We start from the raw sequence: 9,602 nt of genomic DNA on the forward strand, positions 1-9,602 counted from the left end.
TGTTACACAGTGATGCTGACCTCCCGTACACTCCTCCCGGTCTGTTACACAGCGATACCGACCTCCTGCCCACTCCTCCCGGTCTGTTGCACAGCGATACTGACCTCCCGCACACTCCTCCCGGTCTGTTACACTGCGATACTGACGTCCCGTACACTCCTCCCGGTGTTTTACACAGCGATACTGACCTCCCGCACATTCCTCCCAGTCTGTTACACAGCGATACTGACCTCCCGTCCACTCCTCCCGGTCTGTTACACAGCGATACTGACCTCCCGCACACTCCTCCCGGTCTGTTACACAGCGATGCTGACCTCCCGTACGCTACTCCCGGTAAGTTACAGAGCGATGGTGTCGTCCCGTACACTCCTCCCGGTCTGTTACACAGCGATGCTGACCTCCCATACACTCCTCCCGGTCTGTTACACAGCGATGCTGACCTCCCGTACACTCCTCCCGATATGTTACACAGTGATGCTGACCTCCCGTAAACTCCTCCCGGTCTGTTACACAGCGATGCTGACCTCCCGTACGCTACTCCCGGTAAGTTACAGAGCGATGGTGTCGTCCCGTACACTCCTCCCGGTCTGTTACACAGCGATGCTGACCTCCCATACACTCCTCCCGGTCTGTTACACAGCGATGCTGACCTCCCGTACACTCCTCCCGATATGTTACACAGTGATGCTGACCTCCCGTAAACTCCTCCCGGTCTGTTATACAGCAATGCTGACCTCCCGTACACTCCTCCCGGTCTGTTTCACAGCGATGCTGACCTCCCGTACACTCCTCCCGGTATGTTACACAGCGATACTGACCATCCGCACACTCCGCCCAGTCTGTTACACAAGCGATGCTGACCTCCCGTACACGCCTCCTGGTCTGTTACACAGCGATGCTGACCTCCCGTACGCTACTCCTGGTAAGTTACACAGCGATGCTGACCTCCCGTACACTCCTCCCGGTCTGTTACACAGCGATGCTGACCTCCCGTACACTCCTCCCGGTATGTTACACACCGATGCTGACCTCCCGTACACTCCTCCCGGTCTGTTACACAGCGATACTGACCTCCTGTACATTCCTCCCGGTCTGTTACACAACGATGCTGACCTCCCGTACGCTCCACCCGGTCTGTTACACAGCGATGCTGACCTCCCGCACATTCCTCCCGGTCTGTTACACAGCGATACTGACCGGCTGCACACTCCTCCCAGTCTGTTACAGTGATACTGACTCATTGCACACTCCTTCCAGTCTGTTACACAGTGACACTGGCCTCCCGTACACTCCTCCCCGTCTGTTACACAGCGATACTGACCTCCCGTACACTCCTCCCGGTCTGTTACACAGCGATACTGACCTCCCGTACACTCCTCCCGGTGTGTTACACAGCGATACTCACCTCCCGCACACTCCTCCCAGTCTGTTACACAGCAATACTGACCTCCCGAGCACTCCTTCCAGTCTGCGACACAGCCACACTAACCAGCTGAACACTCCTGCCGGTCTGTTACACTGCGATACTGAACTCCCGTACACTCCTCTCGGTCTGTTACACAGCGATACTGACCTGCTGCACACACCTCCCAGTCTGTTACACAGCGACACTGACCTCCCATACACTCCTCCCAGTCTGTTACACAGCAATACTGACCTGCTGCACACTCCTCCCAGTGTGTTACACAGCGACACTGACCTCCTGCACACTCCTCCCGGTCTGTTACACAGCGATACTGACCTGCTGCACACTCCTCTCAGTCTGTTACACAGCGACACTGACCTGCTGCACACTCCTCCCAGTCTGTTACACAGCGACACTGACCTGCTGCACACTCTTCTCAGTCCAAAGCATAACCCCCCCACCAAGCTTATTTGCTCCTTAAGTGGCTTAGTTGCCTGCTAACTGCTGACAGGCACAGTCTTTATCTGGCAGCTGAACCACTTCTTAAAATATATGTATATATTTAAGCACTTATTTTGAGACTTTCTCAAAATTCTATTTTTTAGCTTTTGGAGGGTAATTTTTCATTCTCCTTAACTCATTCATTATGTGATGCAGTCACTACTAAGTTTCGTTTTTGTATTTACATATGGGCTGTTCAGACACGCACAGAAACTGATTTGGAGGAATGTAACAATATTATCAGTCACAATTCTGTATTAAATGTAAAGCCACAACACATAAGGAAGGCATTAGTTTCTTTGATACAACAGTACAAGACAACAAGGATCAGTCAGCAATACAAGTTCAAGATAACTTTATACATGTGTCTACATACAAAAAGCCATCACCTGAAGCAGACCTTTGACAGATTGGTGAGGTCATGGCTACTGTGTTTCCTTCACATATGCACAAACCTGGAACATTTTAACCAGGCAGTTTTTACCCTTTCTACTGGATTTTAGATTTCAATCTCATATTTAAATTTAGCAATTACCAGACTTTTCATTACTGTAGAATCCAAACACTTTTTGTTAAGGATATTAGCTCTTGAACCTAATATTTAAGCTTCATAGCTATTTAAACTAAAAATTCCACATTGATTTGCAAAGACTGAATTAATTTAGTGACTTAAAGTTTTCTTGGATCCTAGTTAGCTATGTATTCATTCATTGACAGGTTTAATACTGTTTGTCTCCAAGCCTATCTCCTCTTGCAGCCTCTTTTGTCCCCATACCCATCTTGCAGTTGCCACCTTGGTTAAAGGCAAACCCTGAGCCCTGGCTTGGCTAAAGATAGTGCCTGGGCCAGGACTCAGCTCAAGGCAGTCCCGGCAAATACTATCACTTACTTATGAAACTGTTGGTTGCTTCTCCATTTGCAAGTTGTGTCTCTCCCATGTTTATTGTTAGTAAGCACTGGAGAGACTGGCCAGTGATAGCAGCATCTCACCATTTCCTTCCATTCGATTTCTCAGGACATTATTTCTCTGAATGGTTAATCCTGTGAGTGGATTTTCCCAGGCTTTTGCAGGTGGATTCACCCACAGCCTCCATGTATTTTGAGTGTTGAAGACCTCATATTAATTTTAGGGTGCAAAATCAGCTACCATAAGTTAAATTTTCCTCAAGTATATCTACTTATAGATAAAAATACATTAGACAAAAAAATTTAATAAAATACTTTGGCGTTCCTGAAGTGAATCTTTGTAATAATGCTTTCACATGCTCTGAGTGATTAAAACATCTTCTTTCAATATTTACCTTCAATTCTTTACTAATTTTCTTCTTCCTCACTATTAGCATTTTATTAATCGCTTCTTGGTTATCTTCTGCTTTGCTGTTCACTATTCTTATTGTGTAAATCCTTTTAATTTGCTCTCTGATTATGTTCTAACAAAATGTTTACTATATCACAAACATTCAACTGACAGTTTCTCTTGCACCTCATTTTCTTTACAAGTGACAATAAAGCTCATTCTAAGCCTGTTCACAATCATTGCTCGTCAGCTCCAATACCCACTGGTCTCCTACTGGAGTGCCAGAGACCATCTCTATCAATTTTAAATCAATGGTTCACCACTGTAATTCCTTAAAGAGGTGGAACTACAACAATTAGCATGCAACATTATTGTGCATTTTTAAAAAAGATTAATGTGCAATGATCTATTTTGGAGCTGCCCTGATGTTCCTTCTAGAAGTAGGACCACACAGCTGGCTCACGAAAGATTAACCTGGAAGTGAGGTCAGTCTCTGTATAACAAGTACTGACTCCTCCCACTTTTTCACATCCACCCATTGTTGAGCTCAAAATCAGGCAAGGAAACATCAACTGTATCTGACTGAAAGCCATATGGGTGTGCTGCTGCAAAGCACAGTAGGTATTCTGGAATCTCTGAGGAAGACTGCTGTAAACAACAGAACTGGACTGCAGGCTCTGCAGTATCAGTAAGTGAGATTATGGGAGATCGTCTCATTACTGTTCTGAAATAAGAACTGATTAAAGGCACTGAAACAGATTGATGAGCCCCAGCATGTAGTGACTAATGGAAGCACATTGGCAAGCTTGGTTGAAAATGCCATTATTAGTTTTTAAATTAATAGGATAACACCTCATATTTTACAGACACAGTACATGAATGTGACATTCACACAGGCTCCAACATGCTCATATTTGAAAAAAACCCAATTGTAACTGTGAAAAGAACTTTAGAGATGAAATTTGTTTAAAACTTATATAATAATGGTTGAAACTGGTAGGGTTAATGTTCAGATGGATAAACATAAAATAATCAACACAGTACACAGTACAACTAATACATATTGATAAAAAGTGTGCTGCTTACCTCGGTGATGCAAAATTCCATTTCCATCTGCAAAAATAACCTGCATATTGATAAATAATGATAATGAAATAGATTGACACAGCACTGCTGCAAGAGGTAAGCTTGAAATAAGATAATTTTAAAATATACTTGACTTGTGAGCTTCAATATGTTTAACAAGAATTAATGTTGCACATTTAAACTCCTTATTAAACAGTTCGTTACCCTGTTTGGATCAAATTCTTTTACAGAAGAAGACTTCTATCATTTGTCATAATTTGATTACATGAAAATTTCAAGCCTTGTACCACTGTATTGTAATATATGTAATAATAATGATTTTTCCTGTGATACATATTATGAAGAATGTGGTAATATTCAGGTCTTCTCTCAGGGTTCACAGACTGTCAGGTCATATGTCATACAATCAATAATCGCCTTCTGTCACTTGCCCTTCCTTTCATCTTCAAACGGTACCATAAAACATCCGTATCAAACAAATAGATTTTGGACGACCCTACATTACCCAGAAAATGAATTCCAACCTTAAAAAAAGTCACATTTATTATAACTAATAACACACACCTTGAGGTGACTTTAAGGCACAAATATAATTTCAGGCTTCAAATGACATTCATAAACTGCTCAAGCTTTCATGCTGTGGTTTATCATAGTGTTAACCCTTCAAGTTCCTTACAGTCTTTGGATTCATTTTTCCATTATTTCCTACCTAATTTCTATTCATAAACATTGATCAGGTTAGAGTTTCACTTGTCATGATTTGTGTTCAGTTTGCTTTCGAGTAACTGTATCATTAATTTAGGAGGATTCTTATTTCATCCAATGATTCCAAGACTGTTGCCAGTCTGTAAGATAACACACTGGAGCCCCTTGTCAGTAAGGCCGTAATGCACAGATTAATTAAAAGCTATTTTAAAAAGTAGCCAGGTGCCATCACTATTGCCATTCAGGAAGCTGAAAAGAACGATGCTACTAAAATATCGTTCACAACAAATGACACGTTTACAAACAGGAACATGTGCTGGGGAATTATGCAAACCTAACTCCTAATTATTAAGCAAACTGACATATGTAATTCTGACATTTGGAAAGATGATTTAGAAGGAATACTTTCCTGAAATTGACAAGAGAAAAATGATATTTTCCTGAACAACGTTTGAATTCCATGTAGAAGAAAAGAATTTGTGTTTTTTCTAAATGGTTGAGGACTTACAGATCATTAAAGTGAAATAATTCAAATTGGTTATTTTTGTTTTGAAAATTATTATTTTGATTACTGTGGCTACTGCATCAAAATACATTGAATACACCAGTCATCTTAAAAATCACATGATACAGCTTCAGCATCTTGGATATCGTGTTCATGCAGACACTTTAATCAATAATATTCACACATTTGTGAGAATCACTTGTATTTTTACCTGAGGAAGAAGATTGGGGTCCTTCTGTTGTAGTCTTCTCAAAGCTTCTTCCAGGAAAGGTGTCTCCCGAAATGCCAGAAAGCCTGGGATGTAAGGAGCAGTCAGACAAACCATCTGGCATTCCTCATAGATAACCTGAGCACAGAAAAAATAAATAAAAATGGAAATAATAATGATGATTATTGAATGTATGAGTCCAGGTAATACTTGGTGCATTTTATTCAAAATATATATATATAATCATATTATTCTTCAGGTGGACCATTTGAAAATGTGGTCAGCAGCCAAACAGCTGTCTGTCTATGATAACTCTCAGCTTTCAAATTACTGATGTCTTTTGTATTTTTTCCATTTCCATTTAAAAATTAGTTCACTTCTGTACCAAGCAGCAACACTAGGGGAAGACTGCATACACTTTGTTTTTATTCATTCAGGAGATGTGGGCTTTGCTTGCCATTTATTACCCATCCCTAATTACCCTTGAGAAGGTGGTATTGAGCTGGGGGGGTGCAGAATCCCAGGAATTTGACCCAGTTAAGAGTGGAAGAATGTTGATACTTTTCCAAGTCAAGATGATGAATGGTTTAAAGAGGAAATCGCAGGTGGTGGTACTTCCATTACAACTGCTGCTCTAGTCTTTCTAGATGGCAGTGACCGTGTGCTTGGAAGGTGCTCTCTAAGGAGCCTTGGTAAACTGCTGCAGTGCATCTTGTAGAAGATACAGAGTGTTGCTACTGTGTGTTAGTGTCAATCAAGCAGGCTGCTTTATCCGGGATGATGACAAGCTTCTTGAGTGTTTGACCTGAATTCATGCGTGCAAGTGGGGAGTATTCGATCATGCAGATGGAGAACAGGCTTTGGAGTCAGGAGGTGAGTTACTTACTGTTCGATTCTTTATAAAAGTAGTTCAGTTCAATTTCTGGTCAATGGCGATTTGCAGGATACCTGGAATGCTACAAAGTGTATGATATAGCTGTATACAATCCATTCAAGTTGCTTTGGATATGCCATTCATGCTAGAGTTTCAGTTTTTAATTCCCACAGGATGCTGTGGGTACCTTTCAATACTGTATCAACATGGTAGTTTGAAAAATAAAACGTTTTGCTGTGGTTTGATGAAATCTTTAAAATCCATTCTTAAGAGTTGGCCTTGTTAAAAAGTGAAACAACAAACACTTTGAAATCAGAAATAAGAACAGAAGAAACTGGAAATATGCAATGAATCACTTAGTATCTGTAAAGGGAAAGATTATCAAGCTTGGTTATGAATCTTTCATTAATCGTTACAAGCTGTCCTTTCTCTTCAAATATGTTAACTGCTTTTGTTTTTGAGTTTATAAGCAATCAACAATTTAAAAACTACAAAGTGGTAACTTTGCTGGAGAAGTGGTAGAAATATTTAGTGAAAGCTTGCTTAGAATCAACACTGAATTTGACCAATGATTAGCATAAATATTTTGTAAACTGAAATATTTGCAAATAGAGATCAGTGTTTAGAATTACTGCAGTTGAACCAGTGAGTGAAATTGTAATGGTAGTTTCTATGGAGATTGGTTAGAGAAACACTGAAAATGTATGAATCGTTCAACATTTGTACATTTGGAACCATCTGCTAATGGCTAATATAATTCGTTGACAAGATGAAGATTTAAAAATTTCAAAGAATAGCAATGAGAAACAAACAATAAAAGAAGAAACAAAATATAAATGTTTCAAGTTACTGTATTATGATATGATCATACTAGGACAATTTGCAAGTGTTGACACTACTGATCTCTCTAAGATAGAGAGCTCATTTTTTCTGACAATTATTCAACAATACTAATATGTAGAGACAGTAATTAGTAATTATTGTTAGTAGACAACTGTGTTGGAGGCTCGGCTTACATCTGAATCTTTGAAATATTTTCTTGCCCATGAAACAACACATTTATTTTTAACATTTTTGCTTAAAACTGTTGCCTGTATATGTACCACTTTTAAAATCTGGTTTAATTTTATCTTTATGATTTTCTATTTTCGATCAAGAATGTGAAGCATTGTCATACATTTCACTTTCAGATCATCAACCTCATGTCTGAGATCTCCAAGAAGTTCAGTCCCCATTCTTTAAGCTACAGCTATTAAAATGTTCTTTTGGGGCTAAAACAATCTTTTGATTATTGCTGCTACAATAGACTGTTTGTATGTGCTAGTGCAGAATCAGGGCATGGCAATTTTGAAATGATGGCCTTTGCATAGCTAAACTAAAACTGTTTTGTGTCTGTTCAGTTGGAATTGATCATACAGATGTGCCTGATGAAAATTGCTTCCATTCTCTAGTGAGGTAAATATTGCAAATACTCCACCTTGTGGTCCTACATAAGACATCCACCATCTTCTCAACTGTGAAAGCTGCAAAGCTGTTTAAATGTACAATGCCACATTTCCTGTAATTAAGTGAGGTTTTAAAATTGGTCTTTTTCAGCTCAGGGTCACTGTTCTTCAGACTGGCAGAGTGCACTGTGTAGATGTCCTTTTTATTGCTCCATGTGCAAAAGCAGAGCTTTGAACTGTCTCAGCCCGATATCCAGTGGCTCTGTGAATCTCATTATTTCTATCCACCTTCAATACCTGCCTCAAAACCATGACCTTTGCTCTCAACTTCCCCTAAATCTTTTCCTCTCGTCTCACCATCTGCTTCCCCTCCGCTAGAGATACTATATAAAAGCATGTTTCTGTTGTACATTATTTTGTTTTACCAAAATGAAGCAGATTGTTCTCTGCACATCTTTGGTGTCACTTATTAATCTTGTATATCAATCACTTACAGTTGTTTCAAGTATCTGATTTTACCTTAAGATCTGGATAACTGAGAACTACTAATGAGGCACAAGCATTGACTTCATCTCCCTTGATGTAAGATAAATCCACACCACCAATGCGTTCTAAACCTTCGAAGACTTCATTACTCTGCCAGTCCTCAGTGTCGTGGTCAATCATTTGCTCTTTCAACTCCATCTGCTGCCTGTTCGAAGCAAGTCAAGGTCAGTATTTAAGCATTGCAGCAAACCATAAATAATCCATGATAACAAATTCAATGAAACATTAAAAGATGGATGTAGAAGCTTGCTAAAACTGGCAAGCCAATGTTGCCATTTGTCAATGCAGGCCAATGCAGAGGTGCTTGGTCTCTGTTCCTCGTGTACCTTTGTGGATTCATTTAATCAGATTTGGATACGCAGAGGAACAAATGTTCATAATGCAAGCTTTTCAATCCCTTTTTTCTGAACAGGCACTCCTCACTCACACAATGGAATAGTAAAGGCTTGGAAAAGTATCATTGAGCATTCATTGAGCAACTGTCCCAAGTGCATGCTGAAGTTTAAAAAAATGAAATGGTACAGCTGAGATCTATAAATTCATGCAAGTATACATACTTCTTCAATAGGAAAGTGCTGTTATATTTCAGGGTTTTTTTTACAAGATTGAGGCATTATTTTCTAATTTTTTCAGGCACGTTTCTGAAAGCTGGAACACTGCAGAATAAGAATGATATTCAGGAACAGCAAACATTAGGGAGTAGCAATAATGGGATGTATGTGACAAGAACCTTATTCAAGGGATTTGTGTTGAGAACTCGGTTAATTATTTAGATAACAGGATGGGAAGTAAGGATGTAAAATAGTAGAATGGTTAAATGATAAGTCTTGGTCTTCTAGTTAAGGTATTGCAGGTAACAGATAAATAAAATAACTCTCTGGCATTATAATACCAAATTGAAAAACTGTAGCATTACTAGGTTATTGTGATTTTGTGAAATTGCTGACACAGTAGAAAGTTCACCTCACCCACATCTTGCAGATGATTTACCATGCGGAATCCTCATATTTGGCAGGTTACTGCCTACTTT

General features: G+C 39.9%; 2 protein-coding genes across 2 annotated transcripts; both read right to left on the reverse strand.

Annotated features, from left to right (window-relative positions):
- Positions 1-62: 62 nt before the first annotated feature.
- On the reverse strand, positions 63-1,474 carry LOC122546885 (SUMO-interacting motif-containing protein 1-like; the record flags this gene model as incomplete). The annotated part of the gene is made up of 2 exons (XM_043685504.1): positions 946-1,474; positions 63-650 (listed from the first exon to the last, which is right to left on the reverse strand). Coding segments are annotated over exons 1-2 (884 nt in total), but the record flags the coding sequence as incomplete, so codon positions are not given.
- A 2,119-nt stretch (positions 1,475-3,593) lies between these two features.
- On the reverse strand, positions 3,594-8,737 carry LOC122546884 (endonuclease V-like). The gene is made up of 3 exons (XM_043685503.1): positions 8,546-8,737; positions 5,711-5,845; positions 3,594-4,329 (listed from the first exon to the last, which is right to left on the reverse strand). The coding sequence occupies exons 1-3, from the start codon at positions 8,708-8,710 to the stop codon at positions 4,213-4,215; spliced, it is 417 nt and encodes a 138-aa protein (XP_043541438.1). The 5' UTR covers positions 8,711-8,737; the 3' UTR covers positions 3,594-4,212.
- Positions 8,738-9,602: the final 865 nt, after the last annotated feature.

Source organism: Chiloscyllium plagiosum, unplaced genomic scaffold (assembly GCF_004010195.1).
Source record: "Chiloscyllium plagiosum isolate BGI_BamShark_2017 unplaced genomic scaffold, ASM401019v2 scaf_12864, whole genome shotgun sequence".
Classification (NCBI taxonomy): Eukaryota; Metazoa; Chordata; class Chondrichthyes; order Orectolobiformes; family Hemiscylliidae; genus Chiloscyllium; species Chiloscyllium plagiosum.

Excerpts from the sequence above, each read along its gene's own strand:
- LOC122546884 (XM_043685503.1), bottom strand. The coding sequence starts at position 8,710 with ATGGAGTTGAAAGAGCAAATGATTGACCACGACACTGAGGACTGGCAG. Across the intron at positions 5,846-8,545 it reads TCAGTTATCCAGATCTTAAG|GTTATCTATGAGGAATGCCA; the intron begins GTAAAATCAGAT and ends TTCTGTGCTCAG. Across the intron at positions 4,330-5,710 it reads ACCCCAATCTTCTTCCTCAG|GTTATTTTTGCAGATGGAAA; the intron begins GTAAAAATACAA and ends ATCAATATGCAG.